The sequence below is a fragment of the Podarcis tiliguerta genome (assembly GCF_965153285.1).
Source record: "Podarcis tiliguerta genome assembly, chromosome: 4".
NCBI lineage: Eukaryota > Metazoa > Chordata > Lepidosauria > Squamata > Lacertidae > Podarcis > Podarcis tiliguerta.
In genome coordinates, this window is record NC_139537.1 from 21,411,538 (window position 1) to 21,433,086 (window position 21,549).

At 42.2% G+C, this 21,549-nt stretch overlaps 1 protein-coding gene and 1 long non-coding RNA gene across 13 annotated transcripts; one reads left to right on the plus strand and one right to left on the minus strand.

Moving 5' to 3' along the window:
- Window positions 1-137: 137 nt before the first annotated feature.
- Window positions 138-21,446, minus strand: NPAT (nuclear protein, coactivator of histone transcription). Of its 12 annotated transcripts, none has more exons than XM_083436084.1 (18): window positions 21,229-21,446; window positions 17,743-17,861; window positions 16,955-17,015; window positions 16,235-16,307; window positions 15,406-15,446; window positions 14,393-14,620; window positions 12,814-12,892; window positions 12,210-12,354; window positions 11,332-11,423; window positions 11,159-11,246; window positions 10,146-10,245; window positions 9,492-9,620; window positions 6,130-7,737; window positions 4,264-4,379; window positions 4,071-4,170; window positions 3,733-3,790; window positions 1,706-2,828; window positions 138-837 (listed from the first exon to the last, which is right to left on the minus strand). In XM_083436084.1, the coding sequence occupies exons 1-18, from the start codon at window positions 21,263-21,265 to the stop codon at window positions 763-765; spliced, it is 4,272 nt and encodes a 1,423-aa protein (XP_083292210.1). In that variant the 5' UTR covers window positions 21,266-21,446; the 3' UTR covers window positions 138-762. The 12 variants fall into 12 exon arrangements, with proteins under 12 accessions (XP_083292210.1, XP_083292208.1, XP_083292200.1 ...); XM_083436082.1 differs by having other exon boundaries at window positions 138-840; window positions 21,229-21,440; XM_083436074.1 differs by having other exon boundaries at window positions 138-840; window positions 10,140-10,245; window positions 12,814-12,895; window positions 21,229-21,439.
- Window positions 7,747-9,530, plus strand: LOC310675919. The gene is made up of 2 exons (XR_014510317.1): window positions 7,747-7,993; window positions 9,405-9,530. It is a non-coding gene; the product is annotated as an uncharacterized lncRNA (long non-coding RNA).
- Window positions 21,447-21,549: the final 103 nt, after the last annotated feature.

Here is a 21,549-nt window from a genome sequence, read left to right on the forward strand (position 1 = left end):
AAGAGGAATTCCTATTAAGGGTGTGTGTTAAATACAACAACTTTTAGGAAATGTTCGAAAACACACCACACTGGGTTAGTGTCATTTACAGGTGTATTTTAAAGTTAAATGAAATAAAAATAAATTGCCTCTTAATATTTGTAAATATAGCAAGAAAGTTGAAAAAGCCTTTATTGTAACAGATTTGCAACTAGAGGAAAAGACAGGCACAAGGGAACCAGGTTGGGGAAATTCCCACTGTAAGACAAGCTGAATTGTTATCGTTAGAAGTTAGCTAGCTATCCAATTTAAGACTTGGCTAACCATTACCTTGTGTTTTCCAACTTGAGCCAGCTATCTGTCCTGGGCTATAACCCCAAGCACAATGACTGGAAAGCAAGTTCCACAATTCAACAGAACCTGCTTCTAAGCGTAATTTGGCTCAACAATGTATGACACTGAAAATGTCTGAGCAGTTAATGTGCACATTTTGCAAAACACATCCAACCCCCAGTGTTAATAAAAGTAGTACCTTGTTGTTTTACAACTCCCAACAGCTGTACAATATTTACATTATCCCCACAAGTATAACTGTGCAAACTTAACTGGTTGTACATTAAGTGCTTTCTCAGAAGTTGATCTGCCAAGTTATTTATAAGCTAGCAACTTTCTTCAGAACCAGCGTGCCTTTTTAAATATGCCGTGACACTTGAATGCATCAACTGCACTCCCATTTTGTTATTTCACCTCAAAGTTGCAAAAGACCAATGAACAGTTCAGTTTTTATTCATCATAATGCAAAGATAACAAAAATTTATCCACATCCATTCCAGCAGGAAATGCGATTGGTAGCTTCTTCTGCTGAAAAAGGAAAAAAACACACAACCATTTAGGCAAACAAGATCTAGGTGCTTAAAAATTGCTTAGTTCCACAGAACTCAACACAAAAACATGTTTATAAACCAATGAGTGGGATCTCATAAACCAATGAGTGGGATCTCCTGTCTTTTTCAAAAGTAGCTTGTACAGTTCTTTGGGATTATGCAGGCCTACACTTATAGTATTGGGCTGCTTTCCACCCACCACTTTTTGGGCATTAAATAAATTAAAAACCAGGATCACGTCTCATCCTGCCCAAAAGGCAAAATCAACCTTTGGAACAAACCATCCCTGACCCGTGACATTTAAATGTTCTGCATCAACACCTATTGAGATTCTTCCCCAATCTAATTTTGTTTACTTCTCAAGTCTATATATAAGTATATGTAGTCCAATAGTGGACATAGGCTTAAATGGTCAACTGGTAAGTGTACCAAAACTTCATAGCTATTAAAAAAATAATCATAAAGGTTGCAATACCTGCAGTCTCTTACAACTACAGCAGGCCAATACAGGCTAGCTTGCAAACATTGGTTAAGCAAGCAACTGTGATTCTAAAGATTCATTAAGACAAGCTCTAAAGATGGGGAGATGTCTCCTCAGCCAAAGATTTCTTCTGAAAAGTTGTGACAAGTAAAAAATGAAGGAACCGTTTCCATTAGTTTAGGAATGCCAATGTGAGCTTGAGAAAAGGCATATTACAGGATACATTATGATGTTTCCCAATCTGGGCCATTTAGCTAGACAATGGGATTAAAAGCTGTTAACTCTTCTTCTGCCTGTAGGTGCTGTGCTGGAAAAGAAACAGTACCAATGCAATTATGTTTGCAAGGACTAGTTTACTTACCTTCACTTTCTTCTTTTTTATTGGCACTGTAAAGTTCTGCATATCTTTTTTACTGGCAGTCCGGGCATTCCTCTCACATTCAACCATGTCTTCTGGTTTCCTTTTTTTTGCACTTCTCAAAGACCTAAACTGTTGCGTATTGTCTTTAAGAGGTGTAGTGGTACTAGTCCTTGCAATGGCTGCTCGTGAAAGTATCATCAAAGTGTGGGCAGCCATGCTAACACTGTTTTCACTGCCTGTTTCACTAGCTGGGCTACAGGCTGGCAAGTCAGGAGTAGCTGGAGGGACCATGATCCTTGGTGTTGTACTGTCTTCACTATACCGTCTACACGTGGGCGTCCTTATTATATCAAAGGTATCCTCAGAGTGTCTATCGCCAGTTCCTGAAGGTGTGCGTGGTACTGGCAAATCCACATTTTCAGGAAGTTTACTAGCGGGGCTTTGCCTCTGAATGTCATGCAGCATTTCCACAGCTTGTTTAGTTAATGGACTGGTCAAACAATGGGCTTGGTTGGCAGACCTGTTTTGGTCTTTTTTTGGCTCCTTTGAAGGTAGAGCTGCTGAAATTTTGCAATTTGCATTTGACTGCAGCCCCTGCTTTTTAGTCAGTTCCTGAGCAGAGGAGCTGTTCTTCTCATTATGAAGGCTAACGTTCTGTTGGCCGTTTGAGAGAGTCGCCACCTCCTGGTTTTTGGGGGGTTTGTCAACAGTCCTTTCCAATTCGTTCTCTTTATTTGCTGTCTGTTTTCTTAACACATCCGATGCCAATCCTGGACCTGAATGTCTCTTCTCAGATTGGGTGTCCTTTGCAGTCAAGTTTCTGCTAGTAATATCAGGCTTACATAAAATCCGAGGCAAAGTTCTCTCTCGTTCCCTCTTGCAGGACTGAGTTTTAGCAGTTGAAAGCACAGCGCTGGGAGAATTCCCAGAGCATAAAGGGTTTTCACTCCTTTCTTTCTGTGTTGCTGGAATACTTCCTACTGGAGCAGCCAGAGTGTTGTCAAAGCAAAGCACTCTCCTATGGCTTTCATTCTGTTTGGAAGCGGAACTTAGGGTGTCGAGAGCAACTGTCTCCAGCTTCTTTTTCAATTCTGCACAAACATTCTTGTCTGAGTTTGCATTTCTGAATGGGGGGAAAGGGTAGGGATTATCTGACAATCTTGTTATAAAATTTCTATTTTCAATTATTTTGGTGTATTTTTAAAAGCTATTGCTGAAGGCTATAAACTCAGCCATGTTAGTAGCAGAGAGTACAAAACAAGTTGGTTTAAGGGGACATCCCCACCTTCAGTTTAAAAATCTTGAATAGCTCAACTTTTGCTTTACTGAAATAACAAAAGGGTGAAGAGAAGCAGAACACCCTCCATGCACGTAAAAATAAATAAATAAAAAAGCACATAATTAATTTTAAAGGTTTTCCAGTTGTGAACTTTACCCGTCACAAAACATGTAAAATTTGCTGAATGTACACAAAACCACCTCGGGCCTTAAAAACCTAGGACCGTTTCATTGCAAGGAAGGCTAAGCTCTAGAGGTGCCTCCTTGTCCAAATCCCAGAAATGTTTTTCGTCTAAAGAACAAGGCCCTGGAGGCAACTAATAGGGAGAAGATATACCCACTTTAATTTAACTACCCGATAAAGTTTCTTAACCCTCATTTAAACATTCATGTTAAAATACATGTTTGCCACTATTTTTAAAATGAAATTCTTTGAACAAATGGAAAGTAACAGCTGCAAGAAATTTTCTACTCCCTATCAGTTGCTATAAGCCAAAATTTCAAAGGCTACTAAGGAACAATGTAGAAAATAGTCCAAACCACTCAAGTGAGAAAAATATAATGTGTGAAGTTAGTGATCACTATTATGTTTGCCAGCAGCTCCCATGTTTGCAATGCCTAAACATTATCACTGCAAATGGCAGAAATAACTATGGACTGCTCATATATTTTATCATGCAAGTGCCTTCCCAGAAACGTTGAGAACTGAGAAAAAACCCCTGCATTTTATGCAATGCAACTTAACTGACCTTTGTGCACGAGAAGCAGGACGATTTATAGGCTCAGATCCACCGGGTACCAACTTTCCTAAAACATTTGTTTAAAAATCAAACTGTTAATTAAAAGAAACAAGTCTGGATTTTTAAAAAATTGACAGCATGTAAGAAGCATACTCTAGGTTTCAAATAAGTTCATATGGAAGAAAAAGACAAGTCAAACATTATATACAGTCTGCTACAATAGTTTCTGCCTGCAGAACTGGGTATCTTGGGCTGCTGAGGAAGGAATCAGATTTGAGCTGGTAAGCTATGAATTCTTCCCATGCTAGAAATAGACTTCCCTTCCTTCAGACACATCACTAACTCACCTGCATTTGTCTTGTTTCTTGGGATCCTCTGAGATTTGGGAGGGAGAGGTAGTTTAGGAACACCACCACCCAAAGAAGTCTGTACTGGCATGTGCAGAACCTTGGAAAAAGTGAAAGCAGCACAAATGAAGGTTTCTCACAAGATTTTCCAACTCAAGAATGACAGTATGGAAATTTAGCAGTAGCGTTTTACCTGACGGGAAGGATCTGAGAATGCATGTCCATTTTGCCCCATTAAAGATACAGGAATCATTCCCACCATTCCTTGCAACACAGGTTGTACTGGAGATGCGATTATGATGGCAGAACCTGAAAATCAATGGACTCATGTGAGCAAGCTGTTAGTACTTACTCAGAGAGTCTCTCTCACTCTCTGTGCCAATCATCCAAAGTTAGAGAATGGTCCAAAGGCAAATGGCACTGTTCTACCAGTAAGCCTAAGTGTGTATGACCCCGTAAGCTACCTGGAAGGCAGACTCCCTGGGAACCCTATATAAGCAGCTATAAGCTCTTTAAAGAAAGAGCAGTAAATAGCTCTAACCACATTATTGCTACTAAGCTGAGATTTCTTGCTATGAAGAACACCATCCTATATATACAGCAGGTTGCAGGCAGCAAGTTCTCTAAAGCAAAGGGCTAAAATAGGAATATGTTCTTCTGCATGGGAGTGACCCAGCCTTTGCTAGCTACACAGCTATAGGGAGGAAGTAATGTCTGACACGTTGCCTGCATTCACATCTATTTTAGCAAGTATTTGCGTGGCAGATGAACAATAAGGCAAGAAAAGAAGCAAAGAAACCCCTGCGACTCTCCTGACATTGGAACAAATGCAGAAGCCCTTGCTTTGTGTATGTGTTCCTAAGAAACCAGGCTTCCCCAATGCATTTCAGTTCCAGGAAGGGCTCCTTTGTTTTGCCTTCTCCCATCTCAACATATTGGTTAGGTGCTCCAGTCTAGAGCTTCAAACAATAACTCAGGGGGATGTGCAGGGCAACCTATAAGGCCAGGCAACTGCTATAAGGCAATCAACTTAATGCCTTATAGCAGAGGTAACCAGTGTAGTGCCCTCCAGATGTTGGGGACAGGAGCTCTCATCATCCATGATCACTGATCATGCAACCCAGTAGGTATCCTGAGGGTGAGGCAACCGTACATTTCTTAAATCAACTTTTCTTCATACTTGAATGCATGTGAATACCACTCAATATCCTTGGTACTTCACAGCCTAGGACCCTCGTACCTACGGGATTGCGTCTCCTGGTATGCCCCACAGAGAACCTTAAGGTCCATATATAGCAACACCCTACAGGTCCCGGGCCCTAAGGAAGTTAGATTAGCCTCAACCTGAACCAGGGCCTTTTCAACACTGGCCCCGGCCTGGTGGAACGCTCTGTCTCTTGAGACCAGGGCCCTGCGGGATCTGATCTCTTTTCGTAGGGCCTGTAAGACAGAGTTATTCCACCTGGCCTTTGGTTTAGAACCAGTTTGATTCCCTCCCCCTCTTTCTTTTCCCCTTCTCCTCCTATGAAGAGATTGCATCCTAATGTTTTAATGTTGTATCCTAATCTTTTAAATTGTATTTTAATCAACTTGTTTTTATTATTGGTTGTTAGCCGCTCTGAGCCCAGTCTTGGCTGGGGAGGGCGGGGTATAAATAAAAAAATATTATTATTACTTAATTCTAAAGAAGCAAATATGTCAATTTACTTGCCACCCACTGATTTTTGACTTGTCACAAGATAAGCACAAATTCCATAGTGCTAAATGGGTATTAAATCCATGGAATCAAGGTTTAGATATTACTGGCCACAGGAACCATTTGAAAGTAAACCATACAATGAAACTCTATTCTATTATGTGATTTTGCCCATGGGAAACTGGATTATTTTTAAATCAGCTGCATGATTTTTGCATCTGGCTACCCTAAACACATTTTATAAGTTACCTACAAGCGAAGAGCAATGTAATATGTAAGTGCTAACTCATTTAAATAGTAAAGCGACAGACTTATGACCAAAACCAGTATAAACTTCAGTTACGGTTTTAAACCAATAGTTACCCTGTGAAAAGTTTGGCGACATTGGCGGGTTCATGGCAAACAAGTTGCTTGTTCTAGGAGGAGTCCGTAACTGCTGTGGTGTTGGAACCTGCGATGCAAGAGATGCTGAACTGCCAGGCAACATAACCAAGTTTGACGGAGTAACGTTTGTATTTAAAGCTGGCTCAGTCATACAGGTGGCAATATAGACACCATTGGAGTTGCTGAAAGATGTGTTTGTGGCTGGCATCAGCTGTATAAATCCCCCATCTTTGGCAACGCCGGACGTCCCAGCAATGGAAAAAACAGCACACTCCTCATTTGATATGTTGAGTGTACTCGCGACAGAGTCTTGAGGTCTGAGCACAAGAAGATTCTGTTCTACCAAAGCTGAATCCCCAGTTCTTTCAACCTCTTCCGAAGTTATGCATCTGGCTGGTCCTGTTAGCTTGGCTGGTGATTTAGCTGGCGAGGACAGGATTATAGTCGGCAAGTTTTCTCCAGCGATGCTGGAAACTGCATTGTTCAGCTCGGCATCTGCTGAAATGAATGAGTCATCGCTGATAATGATTTTTAAGGAAACTACGCTGGAGGGATCTACATCTGTGGCTTGACTGCTAGAGGAAACACTGCCTGATTCTTTGTTCCCTGGACCTGATTCTTCCACTGGTTCTGGAGGAGGAGAGCAACACACAGCAGATGTGGTGGGGTTGCTATCAGTAGATCTCTCTGAACGCCCCTCATTATCAGAAGACCGAAATAAGCTATCTGCATCTGATTTTGTGGAAGATGATGGCTCTTGCATTTCTATCTGTGAGATTTCAGAGCCTTCCAATTTCTGGTTTTGAGGTTTTGAACAAGGTTCTTGGTGCACAGGCTGATCATCTGAATGAAGGCTGTTGGAAGTATCCACAACTTCAAGCTGGAGCTCTACAGCACTTGGATCTGATGCATTCGCTACAAATGCTGCAGCAGAATCAGACTCAATTTTATCCTGGCTTTGACAATCAGAGGCAGCATGACTGTCTGGGTTTTGCTGGCCAGGTAGAGGAAGTTCAGGTGGCTGTCCCATTATGTGCTCTAGATTTTTATTTGTTTCTGCTGAATGGCTAGAGTTGGCTGCAATAGCTCCTTTCAGCATTTCATTTTGGGCAGTTCTCAGAGGGGATAGCAATTTTGCATTTGTCCTGAGTATATTATTAGACAATGAACAACTCTCTGCTCCTCCAGACGGTGAGATTTGCATCCCACCCAACTGATCATACTGCAAATGAGGCAAGTTTTGAAGATCTTGACATAAGAGGTCTTTATCAGTTCTACCGTCTCTCGCTGCTGTTCCTTGTTTGCTGCAAGAGCCTACATTGTGTCCACTGAATGCTGGGTCAGAGACATGATTCTGCTGAGATTCAAAGACTGCATTGTGCTTGGTTCTTTGGCTAGCCATTCCCATTTCTACAGGGTCACTTTCACTCCTCACTTTAGAGTCCGTGGGAAATTTTTCAACTCCTACATTTTGCATCTCCAGGTGTTCTTCCAAGGTGACTTCACTACCACTGCAACCAGTCTTTGGAACATGTGCTTCTTTTGAATGATCTTCTGTGTATGACAGAGTTACTTGGGAATTATCACCTGCAACAGATCAACACAGTTTCACTACAATCTAGTGTTGGAGGACATCCCATGCCAGAATAATGTTACAAAAATAGACTACACCACTTTTGTGTAAAACACATTGTAAAACCTCCATGGAGATACTAAAAAATTTGCACCGGCCTCTTAAGAACCATGTCATTGTTTTGCCCTCCCTTTATCCAGGGAGGACCATTATCCAGCATCTGAAACTCTCCCCTTTAGAAGAAAATCCCCAGCAACCCCACCCTTCTATGTACAGATGAGTATTTTATTAGAAAATATTTGATTGTTGTGTCTTAAGTGATTGGAAGTCGTTTAAAATATCGTAAGCATAAGTTCAAGGAGTAATAGAACCATCTGGTTTTAAAGTTTCTCATCTATTTTTTTTTCTAATTTCTCAGTGCAGTAGTAATGGTATTTATTGTTTGGGGTAGCTATTATTGTTTGAGGATATCTTGCACTCTGAATTTACAAAGCTATATTTAGTGGATTCAAGTTATAAGAAAGGAGATTTCAACTAAAGAACTTTCTGACAATAAAAGATGTTTGACCATGGAAGAGACTCCCTCAAGAGGTGGTGGACTCCACTTCCTCGGAGATTTTTAAGCAGAGGTTGGATGGTCATCAATCATGTATGATCTAGCTGGGATTCCTGCATTGCAGGGGGTTGGACTAGATGACCCTCAGGCTCCCTTCCAACTCTATGCTTCTATGATAACAGCTATGAAGCTGATTTTGTCTAATACAATATATGAGTCTAGTTTAAAGACAGGGAAACAATTTGTAATCCATTTACATTATCATAGTACTATGAAGGTCGTCAGCTTCACTGAAATCCATGGTGCTACAAAAATATATGGGACGTAACACACACAAGTGCCATATGAAATAAGTTCATTAAGCCCACCCTGGTCTTTCGCCGCCAAGACAGGTGAATTCTAGAAACAGGTTAGTACCCCTCCACCTCTATTTTCACTCATTCAGGCTGTAGCATTGCTTTACCACTTACGTATCCCACAAAGAGCATGACGGGACTCCATCCACGACCCATGGGGTGCTGGAGAAAGACTTATTGGGCTGAAAGAGAGATGGCTATAGTGGAACTAGCATACTCTCTAAAGAGTGGACTGGACTCTGCACATCACAATGTAGGACCTGTGGTCTGAATAATCTCCACTTTGCTGGTAATGGTTTGCAGCATACAGAAACTAATTCAGGCTAGTATTGGAGAGTTACTTTAGCACATGCTCTTAAATCTAGTTTTGTGCTACTGACTTGTAATCAGAATGTAATCAGAATGGCATTTGAGCTCCAAAGCCAACAGTTGGCATTAGCTGTCATTCTAAGCTGATTTATGGAAAGGAGAGAAGGGGACAAAGTTACCTTGGTTAGAAGTCAAAGCAGCTGTTATCATTAGGCTATATAAAGAACAACAAGGCTCACCTTTTCAAAAGAAGACTGAAGTCTCAAAGAAACTCAAATGTCAATTAAGCAACTTGCAGCCCAGCCCTTTGGATGTTTATCTAGAAGTTAGTCCCATCCATTTCAATAGGATTCACTTCCTACTTTGTGTACACAGGACTGCAGTAACAGTAATTTTAACATGTCCACAACTGCACATCTCAAATCTCCCAGTCTTTAATAGTGTTTTATCATTTGTGCAGGGTTAACAATTAACATTCTAGGCCCTGGAACAAAAGGACATTCTACAAGTATTGAAGATAACTGGAAAGTTTTGAAGAAGTGCTTACTGATTTCCTTTGTTGCAATAAAACTTTCAAGTGCTCCTAGGCTTTCTTCGTCCACTAAGATTGCATTCTCTAGTCCTCCATTCTGAGTGGAAATACTGTGAGAAGCATTTCTTCCACCCTTAGCTTTACCTGTTTTAAAAGAAATGGAAAAAATAAACTGGAAGGGTACTAATATTTGATTCAATGCACAAATTATACCTAACATATATTCCTTAATCAGGTATGTTTTTCTGTTTCCACTAAATCAATCATCCATCAAAGTATTTTGGACAATCGTGGAAGAGCAAAAGTTATAAATATTGATTCCAAATATTTGTACTACTTGGCATTTAACAAACTAGATATGAACTGTAGACCACACATTTAGGGAGTCCTCTGTGAGCATGTCTGGCACTTGGTGTGCATCAGTTACAGACAGCTACATAAATGCTGAAGTGCTATACCCATAAATACTTTACAACAATATGAGGCGTAATATGCCAAGTTCCTACAAAACTCATAAGTGGTGATAACTGACTTCTCAACATATGAAATTGGCCAGAATATAGGACTGTAGCCAATTCTCGCTCTACTCAGAATAGACCCACTGAAATTAAACCAGACCACCCCTTAGCCTTTCATTGCAAAGTATTCAAAGTGATAACTAACCCGCACCACAATCAAATATATCGAAGAGTCCTTGAAATGCTGGATCTGACTCTGTTTGCTCCAGAATCTCCTGGATGGCTTCTTCGGTCATGTGAATCTCACCCTGCTATGTAGGTGATATAAAAATAATCCACAAATAAGTTAGAAGATGTAAACTGTTCTCTCTAGACGTAAAATGTATGTTGAAAGGTAACATAGGAAGAAAACCCTCTTGAAAAATCAGAAGGAATTTATAAAATAAACCTGACCTCAATGGTGGAAGCTGAAGTGACACCAACCATTTACTCATTTATAAGCATTAATTTCAAACAGTCTGCTCTTGAGTAGAATGTAGTTGGGTACCACTCAGTTTGTAAATAAAATTCACTTAACAGATCATGTAGACCAGGCATCCCCAACCTGCGGCCCTCCAGATGTTTCGGCCTACAACTCCCATGATCCCTAGCCAACAGGACCAATGGTCAGGGATGATGGGAATTGTAGTCCACAACATCTGGAGGGCCAAAGGTTGGGGATGCCTGGTGTAGACATAGCAACCAAAACCATGATTTTAAGCACAACCAAGAACTTCTTTAGGAGAAGTCCTACTGATTGATAGTCACAAAGGATGGTAACTGTGCTATTGTACAGCTCTCATTAATTTCAATAAGGTTCAGGGTAATAATATTCCCAGTTAACTGTGCCTCAGTTACTTGTAAGTTCTGCACAACCTGCAAGCCACCAAGATGAAATGCAGAGCATCAGTAACATACTGTGGCCTGCTTTGGCGTTGCTAACACCCCTGGTTTTGCAGTCCCATGAAGACAGCAAAAGAAGATGGTTTATCAAGCACTGACGGCTGTCATACATAGCTGGTGGTCTGCAGCTTGGCTAAGTGAGTGGCAAGTAATGCAGTCTGCTTTAAAGTAAGAAATGTGGGCTGATTCTTTAACTATTTGGTGTGCTTTTTCACTTACAAATGCATGCCAGGCATCAAATACATTTTATATATGAGTGTGCATTAGTTCTTGGAAACTTACCTGAAGACCAAGGAATTCATCAATTGAGGACTCTTGTATTGTTGGGCCACTGTCTGCCTGTTTTGCTGTCTGAGAAATATTGCCATCACTGGAACAGACAGTTACAAATAATTAGCAGGCTTCCAAAATAATTTACAGATTTGGAACAGGAGGTGTCAAAAAAGTTATTTTACCTGCCCAAGAATTTGTTAATGTTTTCAGCTAGCTTCTCCTGAAGACATTTGTTGCTCAGAATTTTCTCTCTGGCATTTTCAATAATCATTTGCTAGAAAACAAATTTGAAGCAGTCCAAAATTACTAAAAAAGATAAGAAAAACTGATTCTACCAGCACTATTAAGTAACACCCCACCCCCTTATCCAGAGGTGCCTCCTTCACTGAATGTTTAGTTAAGATTCCTGCATTGCAGAGAGTTGGGCTAGATGATCCTCAGGGTCTTTATGATTCTTTTAGTATACCAATTCTAAATTGCTCTCATGTCTCCAAACCAATCTTAAGAGGAGCAAGATTTAAGTCCTATTTATACTTTATATACTATTATATACTTTATGCACATTTATTATATGTATTTAGGGCCAGCCTACCCATGAGGCAAGGTAAGGTGACCGCCTCATGCAGCAGGATCCACTGGAACAGCAGATCCCAATGTCAATCTTTCTTCCACCCCTTGTTCCTGATACAATTCTTCCCTGACCTCTTCTTCTCTGGTGAGGAGGGAGGTACCATTTCGGTGTCTGCCTCAGGTGCCAAAATCTCTTGGGCTGGCCCTTATACATTCATATGTGTGTACAGACATAGAGACTACATGTCATACATCTAAACCTTTCTGGATTAAATTTAAAAGTTGGCCCAGAAACACCATTATAAGCTATACCAAAAAGGGACACACTCTGGAAAGTCTTTAAAAATGCCTTATTACCTGAATTTTTCATAGCAATAATTGAAGCTGGAATTGCAATAACAAACTGCAAGGGTGTGGGGAAGGGGAAACAAAAGGCAAGTAGAAAAAAGAAAGTAAATGCTGTTCTGCAGGGTTTTTTTTAAAGGCTTACTGGAAGGTCACCCTCTATAAGTTCTAGCTGTTCACTTCCTTCTTCCATGGGTGAGCTTTCTTCTTCCACCATTGGAGTGTCCCGTAAATCACAATTGGATAATTGTGATCCCGATGATACAATGCTTTTTTTCTTCTGGAAGTCACTGAAGAATTTCAGGAGTTTAAAGAAATGAGAAAGGCATAAATTTAGGAAATTTACTGCAACTCATGTTGTAAATCTTATCTATTCATTCCTCCAGCTCTTTGCTCAGAGGAACTTAGTGGCCTTAAACGAGATCAACACCTGTTAAGAGTACTTGCCGCATAACCTAATGGTTTATAGTCTGTAGACACAAGGTTAACTATGCAATCCTATACATGTCTATGCAGAAGTAAGTCCCATTGAGTTCAATGGGGCTTACTCCCAGGTAAGTGAGCACAACTATGCAGCCCTGTGGTTGAGGGCAGAAATGAGGGAAGTGACTTCAAATGAATTCATACAGAAGGGAACAGTAAAAAGGAGCAGGGTGAATACACTGTTGTAAATAGAGGATTAGGTGCCCTTCAAAACATAAACAAGATTCATAAATTATAAAACACATTAGCCAAGAATTAGCAGTTACCCTTTCCTTTTTCCGGGAGACACCATGCTCGAGTGAAGCTTCCGTTCTTGGGGTGCAGAAACCAAGTTTGCAGTGTCTCCTGCTTTAAAAAGAAAAAATGAGTGAGACAAATGTTGCTTCTGATTAAGATTTTTTAGGCTACCAAACATTTTCTGTTGCCAATAGGAAAGGCAATGACAAATGACAACAGGCAATTGAAATACGGTAGACATTTCCCTCTTCTCTCTTTTTAAACAAAATATTTTCCCCATTTTATTTCTTTATCGTCCTCCACATGTGTTTCAAGGCAATTTACAGAAACAATACCTGAAAAGGTTTTTTTAAGCAGTACAAAAAACAAGTAAAGATGGGTTTTAAAACTATCGATAATGAACACCTAAGACAGACCTTTTCATCTGAGTGGAAAAGCTTGTTGAAACAAAAATATATTTAACTGATCAGCAGGTACAAGCAGTGGGTGCCTGTCTTATCTCAGCAGTAATGGTATTCCACACAACAAAGGAGCAGCTGCACTGAAAACCCTGCTAGGGGTTACTGTGGAGTGGGATTCAGTTATTTTAGGAATGTCAAGGAGAAACTCTCATGTAGAAGAACATAGTGACCTACTGGGTGTAAAATCAATAAGATGGTCTCTCAAATAACCAGGTCATGAGGATGTTTTGTTGTGTTTTCAGGGGAAACTATAGATTCTAAAACATTTCCCAGGTTTAGTGCCAGAAAGCCAGTTTCATTGCTTTCAGTTCACCTGGCTCTTTCAGCATATCCATTCTAACCACTCTCTCACAAACATACACAAATGGAAAACAAAGGACCAGTAACAACTGGGGGCAAAGGAGGAAGAATCCAGGGTGGAGGAGCAGAAAAAAATCAAAGCCCTGCCAGCTTCACACTGCTAGAGTAGAAAGTGGGGTGGGGGTGGCTGCATTGTTTTTAAATGGTTTTCTTTTCCACTGGTATCAATGAAAAAGAAAAGAAGTACGCCAGCTTATAGGGATAATGCGTATCCTCTGATTCATCTCCAGAAGACATCTTTTTTGTCTTCTTCATTGTTGGGACAGGAATAGTCGCAGAGGTTTCTACAACTGATAGGAGAACTCCTCTTTAGGCAGAACCTTCTGCTTCACCTGACAGGTATCTGAAAGTGGGGAGGGAGATCTGCTAAACCAGAGGTGGGGAGCCATTTTCAACCCAAGGCCATGTTCCCTTCTGGGCAACATTCAGGTGGCAACATTTCAGTAGTGGGCAGGGCCAGAGGCAAAAGTAAGTGGAGCAACACATGTGAATTTTATTCCTTTGTACAGTAAGCCAGTTTCTTCACACTCACACATCCCTCTCTATCCTCCATCTAGATAAACTAAAGACATTAGAGGAGTTCAAGGACCTATTCCCGACAGGAATAAACACCTAAAGAGGCTGTGAAGCTGGGTTGTGGATCAGGATGTTGTGTGGGCTGGGGAAAGTCCCATAGGCCAGATAGGGAGGCCTGGAGGTCAAGCATGAGGTTCCCCAACACTGTGCTAAACTGTGCAACCCCTGGAACACCCTCCAAAAGACCGCAGAATTGAGTATTTAAACTTACTGTTAATATTGCTTTCTTGTACTTGGCACTGGTGTGCCAATGAAGAACCTGATCTTGTCTGGGCCATAACTGGGATTACAGTTGGTTTAAGAATAATTTGTGTGGCTGCCATTGGAGCAGAGGTCAGTTGTGCTGGCTGATGAGCTACAGAGGACCCTGAATTTGAGGGAAGTGATTGCGGAATACATCTCTGCTTTTTCATATCTGCAATTGCACTTCTTGTGCGGCCTAGAAAAAGACATAAAATAAAAGGAGATAGGAGCCCATCTCAACAGACTGTTAGTTTCTTAAGCTGTGCCTTTACTACTTTGAGAGCTGAATTGTGGCACTGCAGTAAAACCAAATGTTTCTTCACCCCTGAAGTAATTTTGAACCAAATCAGGAATGCAGTTAGTTTTGTTGCTAAATAGATTTGGTGTCAACTACTGAAAGAGGCAGCCAGCTGCTTGCTGGCACTACTATGGAATCACACACAAGATTCAGGAGTGTTGACACATGCTACAAGGGAAAAGAGTTTGTCCACATTCCAGGATTATGGAGTCCAAGAGCTGATTTAAACGGCAGAAATAACACATGGTATTTTCCTGGATCACTTCCAGATCAGGACAACTGTTGTTTCCCTACTTCTAATCACTCTCAACTAGTACAGTGACAAGCTGAACTTGCCAGTCTGTTGGGTGGGTGATGAAGAAAACAAAACTCTCAATGCTTACTTCAGAGATACAAGATAAAGGAGGATTTCCAGCTTTAATACACCACGAAAATATTAAGCTCTGCCTCTATGGGCCAAATCCATCACATTTACACTGTCAAATGTTAACAGTTCTACTATAAATATTTCAGAAAATTTCTTATTACAATAAGATTGCAATTCTAAGTATACTATGATGTACAAGTCATACTGAAATGAATTCGACTGATTTCCAGTCGATTTCCTCTTGGACTGGGAAAAGTTGCAAGGTTTTAGAGGGGTGAATTCAGATTACATAAAATAGATGTTTTCTGATACATACCCCGTTGATGAGCACAAAATGCACCAGAATTCTGCATGCTCCTGCAACAATCAAATTGCCAAGTGAAATTAGAATTCAATATACAAGTGTAAGGGAAACTTGGCTTCATATGGACTAGGAGACAATAGTTACATGGACAGTTAGATTAGGGATTAAAGCAATGGGGGGTGGGGATCAAAATTAAACATGAATTAAAATTTTGTTATCAGTAACATATTTCTATGGTAAGATGAACAATTTTCAAATACACCATCACCATGATTAACATTTTGTAGTAAATAAGCTTGGTTTTATTCTGGAAGTATATATGTGCTTTGGGGTTGGTTGGTTGGTTGCAGAAGTGGCTGCTTACAGAGTTTGGGGTGGGTGGTGGTTGCGGCCCATCACATCCAGCTGTGATACCCCCCCCCCGTGCAAATTCCATTGTGCAACCAGTAGTTGAAAATCACTGGGCCGACCACAAAGCACTTTAGGAGTTCCCACCAAACCCCCTATTTGAATTCAGCCAATCTGGCTGGGCCTGCAGGGTGGGGCTTTGGGAGCGGACCTGACTGCAGCAGTTTTCACTGTGGTCCGCTCCCAGCCCATAAAAGGCGGCTGGAGCTTTCCTTGGCACCACTTTTATCATTCTGATCAGACAAAGCTTTAAAACATCAGCATGCTACGTCTAATAACTTACAAGCATCAGTGAGATAAAATCAGTACGAAAACACCAAGACGTCACCAAAACGCAACCGTAGTAAGCATTTAGGAGGAATGTAGCCCTATAATAAGATGACAAAGGTTCCCTGTGACATGCAGACTAGTATTTGCTTTCAATACAAATTACCTGATTTGAGAAAGTGTGTAGTCCAACTTCTTCCATAAAGATGACATCATTGCTGGAACATCGTTTGTTGCTTCTTCAAAGAAACACATCAGACAAAACTTGTGTCAAATGTGAAAAGGACTGGTTGATCTATGAATCAACTTGAAAGACTACACAATAAAGAGATCATGATGCTAATTTCTTTAAAAATGGCGCTGCTGCTTTAGCATAAAGAGGAACATTTTTGGAGTCTAGATGTACAAGTGGGGTATGTAAGAAAATGTCACACTGTTGAAAAATTCTGCTAAAGGTTCCAGCCAGCTATGCAAACTTCAAGTATATTCTATTCCATTCCTCCTTCCCCCAGCAACAGCCACTCAGCTCTGACTCTGCTCAGTCCCCACTGGGCTAGTTTTGTTTTTCCTCTTCCTTTGCAGTTTCTTGGTCCCTTCTTTCTGCTGTTGAGTGGCTGGCTGGTGTTAAGTTTTTTGTCTATTGCTCCTGCTCCTTTGTTTTCATTGGTGACTTTTTTTAAAATTCTAAACTAATTTTAAGCCACCTTGAATTTATTTTATTTAAAAAGATAATTGTGTTTAATAATTTATGTACTGTCCTGACATCACCGAGTAGAGTGTGGATTATAAATCTAAAGAAAACATATTGCACAATATACCCCCCCACTAATGGAGAAAATAGCCAAATCTATAACTTGTATCTTCCAGTCCCAACACCCCTTCTTACCTTTCGATTTCATTGTGATATACTCATTCAGGATGGTGATTAAGTTTTTCCCAAAGAGAGACTAAAGAAAAAAAAAAGGAAAAGAACAGCATTCAACTACACAACTTCCAGCAACAACATACTGGAAATGTCTTGACTATCCAAAGCACAATGGTTATGGATGCCATTTGGACTCAAGCAAGCAATTTTCATGTGGACTCCAAAGCTCACCATGCAGTGGAGGGGTATTTATTGTTAGATAAATGATTTGCAGTTATGGGACTGTTGTCTTTCACATGACGGTATATGTTTTGACTCCACAGAGTGGGAAGCGACGGAGACAGGATGTTTGTGTTACTGTATTCTGTGAAGTGCGACTGTTGTCCTTTGTTCTTTCTCTTTGCTGTCTGATGCTAGAGAGAGAGGGAGCCATGTTGCAGTGCTCTGTGTGTGTTTATATGTAAATAAAGTAGATTAGCCAACATGCTGAGTTGCTGGGGTCTGTCATGCAAACTGTGCAGGCTCTGCAGATCCCTAAGTGTGCTGGTGTCTGTTGGCATCAGTCGCTGTGATGTTCGGGCAGAAGAAAGCTTTTGAAGCTCCCGAATGATCGACCAGGAGGGAGGGAACATGCCAGTCAGGCATGTGTTTCTACCAGGGTCCTACTCGAGTGTAGGGTGAGCTCCTAACATTTATTACCTGAATCAACCTTAAGTTGAAATATTCATTATGCAGAACTATCTTGGAAAGTAGAAAGCTCAGGGGCTGATCAAAACTTACAGCCACCTTTCTCACAAATATGTACTCACCAGTAAACAAGCTGGAACAAAGCCTTCCCCAGTACAGTGCTCTGCGTATTCTTTTAAATCTGAGCTTTCTAGTATAAATGCCCGACATGTGGCTAAAAGCTTTTCTTGTTGTAAATAACCTGTAACAGACAAAATATTTTCTGACCCTTTGTGCCAATATGAACAAGGAAAGAAGTTAAAGCCAATGATATTATACTTAAACTCATATATTTATCATGAGTTTTAAAAATGATCATTCCACTGTGAAAAGGAGTCTAGCCTGGTTTATATGGAATGTTCTTTTACAAGGCAATCCTGCACACACTTACTTGCAAGAAAATCTCATTAAATACAGTGGGACTTTTTTCTGAGCAGATAAATTTAGGATTGCCGTATTAGGATACCATTTCAAAACCAGCAACAACAACAGCTAGAAACACTTTCTGAAGAAAGCCAATAAATATTTTCAGAAATTCAGTGATTTAAAGTTCAGAGTTATAAAATACCATATTTACTTGAATGTAATGTGCACGTTTTTTGGCCAAATCACTTCACGAAAATTAGGGAGCACATTAGATTTGATGGCGCCAGCAAATCCTTTTTTGGTTTCAAGGTTTCGAAAATTGAGGTGCGCTATAGATTCACATAAATATGGTATGAACAAGGATGCAACCCATGATAAGACTACTAATATATATATTTATATTGCTATCTGTGCCTTTATTACCAAACTGGAAACATGAACCATGTACCAAAGAAACAGCGTGGACATTGCTTTTCCTGTTGTTCTGTTTATGCACGGTGGTGGTGGGAACAAATGTGTGCAGCTCCACTTTACATGTCTGATCCACTTGGCAGCCACACACAAATGTAACATTTGAATGTTCCACCAAAGGCCTGGTGGAACAGCTCTGTCTTGCAGGCCCTGCGGAAAGATGTCAAGTCCCGCAGGGCCCTAGTCTCTTGTGACAGAGTGTTCCACCAGATTGGAGCCACAGCCGAAAAAGCCCTGGCTTTAGTTGAGGCCAGCCTAACTTCTCTGTGGCCTGGGACCTTCAAGATGTTTTTATTTGAAGACCGTATGTTTCTCTGTGGGGCATACCAGGAGAGGCGGTCCCGTAGGTACGAGGGTCCTAGGCCGTATAGGGCTTTAAAGGTTAAAACCAGCTCCTTAAACCTAATCCTGTACTCCACCGGGAGCCAGTGCAGCTGGTATAGCACCAGGTGAATGTGATCTCGCAGTGAAGACCCCGTAAGGAGTCTCGCTGCAGCATTCTGCACCCGCTGGAGTTTCTGGGTCAGTCTCAAGGGCAGCCCCACGTAGAGCGAGTTACAATAATCCAGTCTGGAGGTGACCGTCGCGTAGATCACAGTGGCTAGGTCAGGGCGAGAGAGGTAAGGAGCCAACTGTTTAGCTTGGCGGAGATGGAAAAATGCTGCCTTTGTTATAGCTGCAATCTGCGCCTCCATGGAAAGGGAGGTGTCGAAGATTACACCCAAACTCTTAACAGATGGTGCTGGCACTAATTGCGCCCCCGCAAGAGTAGCCCCCCCAATCCCATATCGTCCCGTCCCAGCCACAGGACCTCTGTCTTCGAAGGATTTAACTTCAATGGCTCCCATGTAACCATCCAGCCACAGCTTCCAAACATCTGGTCAGTGTGTCTGGGGCCGAGTAAGGATGGCCATCCATCAACAGATAGAGTTGGGTATCATCGGCATACTGATGACAACTCAGCCCAGAACTCCGAACAAGCTGGGCGAGGGGGCGCGTAAAGATGTTGAAAAGCATCGGGGAGAGTATCGCACCCTAAGGTACTCCACACACCAAGGAGTGGTGCGATGACAATTCCCCCCCAAGCGCCACCCTCTGTCCCCGACCAGAGAGAAACGAGCACAGCCATTGAAGGACTGTGCCCTGGATCCCCACGTCGGCAAGGCGGTGGTCCAGAAGTTCGTGATCGACCATGTCGAAAGCTGCTGACAGATCTAGATGAATCAGCAGCCCCGACCCGCCTCGATCCAGCTGTCTACGAAGATCATCTGTTAGGGCAACCAGAGCTGTCTCACTCTAAGCATCAGGAAGAACTTTCTGGTGGTTAGAGCTGTTCAAAAGTGGAACAGACTCTCTTGGAAGATGGTGGACCCATCTTGGAGGTTTTTAAGCAGAGGTTGGATGGCCATCTGTCATGGAAGCTTTAGATGAGATTACTGCATTGCACCAATTGGACTTGTTGATCCTCAGCATCTTTCAACTTTACAATTCAATGATTCAACTCCCTTCTCCGGGAACTAGACATTAAATCCAGGGTGCCACTGCAATTCTACTCATGCTTGCTAGGAAGTAAGTTCCACCTTATTTGGTGGAGCATTTGCATCTTATTCAGTTGAGAATTTCCAGCTAACCATGCATAAGATTGCAGTCCAGTTTGGATGGGGGCAGCCCTTGTACATGTATATATAAGCATAAAGGTACCCCTAACCATTAGGTCCAGTCACGGACGACTCTGGGGTTGCGACACTCATCTCGCTCCATAGGCCAAGGGAGCCAGCGTTTGCCTGCAGACATGTGGCCAGCATGACTAAGCCGCTTCTGGCAAACCAGAGCAGCACACGGAAACACCATTTACCTTCCCGCCATAGTGGTACCTATTTATCTACTTGCACTTGACATGCTTTCGAACTGCTAGGTGGGCAGGAGCAGGGACCAAGCAACAGGAGCTCACCCCGTCGTGGGGATTCGAACCGCCGACCTTCTGATCAGCAAGCCCTAGGCATAGACTGGCATTTCACTTATGACAGCTACTGCTATATTATTATAACATGGATAGAATAGGCCCCTACCTAATATATCCTTAACCAAAGAACCACCAAGTAGGAAAAGCCAAAATAGCAAGCTACAAAAATCACCCTTCTTCCTTCTCTCCCCACAACAGACACACAGCCATCTTGTGATTCTAAGCCATTTTGGGAGCCATGTTAGCAAGAAAAGAAAGGGGGGAATAAAAGGTGGGCGGCTGGGAGAGCATCATATATATATATATATATGTAACAAATAAGTAATAAACAACGCCTTAGCCCGTGACCCTAGTGGAAGAAGACGGGCTACGGCGGAGTAAAGCAATAAACAAAATTAACCGCGCTTTAGCTCTTAGATCCGCGGAGGACGGCGATGGTGAAGTACAAAAATAACGATCGACAATATTTCTGCTTTTAGGGCAGGCTATGGGATAGTAAATAAAGAACAGCGATATGTACAGGAGGGGGAGCAAAGCTTTTCACAACGAAACACAACAGTGTGGCGGCGGCGGCGATGAGTTGGGGCGTCGCGGGCGTGTCCCTCTTCTGCTTTGGAAACGGTGGGAGATGCGAGGGGCGCCCTTGGCCTGCCCTTCTCGGAGGCCCCCAGAAACACACACAGGCACACACCGCGGGGCCAGGAGCAAAAAGAGGGGCCCGTTTTCCCCGGAAGCCCCCTCAGGAGAGGAACCCTTCGCTCGCGCTTACCTAGCACCAGGCGTGCCACGTCGGACGGCAGTAACATGGTGAGGGGGCCTGAGGGAGGGACGGGGGGGGGGGTCCGCACCCTTCCCGCCCCAGCGGGGCAGCGGCGGCAGCAACTCCCAGAAAAGGCGGTTATCCGCGCTCCCCTTTCTCTCCGCGCCCAAAACCTCTCCACAACAGCATCAGCAGCCGTCAGCCTCCGTCCCGCCCACCGACTTCCGGCAGCAGGAGCGAAAACAGGAGATTTTCCGCTTCCGGCAGCGGGGGGTGGGATTAGAACGCGAGCGGGATGGGGGGGGTGCAAAACACCACGCCGATTGGGGA

What these genes read in the sequence shown, in the direction of transcription:
- NPAT (XM_083436074.1), bottom strand. Translation starts at nt 21,265, where the DNA reads ATGTTACTGCCGTCCGACGTGGCACGCCTGGTGCTAG. An exon ending in ATTTTGTGCTCATCAACGGG is followed by an intron (nt 14,621 to 15,405) that starts GTATGTATCAGA and finishes GTCTTTTTCTAG; the next exon opens with GCCGCACAAGAAGTGCAATT. An exon ending in TATATTTGATTGTGGTGCGG is followed by an intron (nt 9,621 to 10,139) that starts GTTAGTTATCAC and finishes CTTTTAAAACAG; the next exon opens with GTAAAGCTAAGGGTGGAAGA.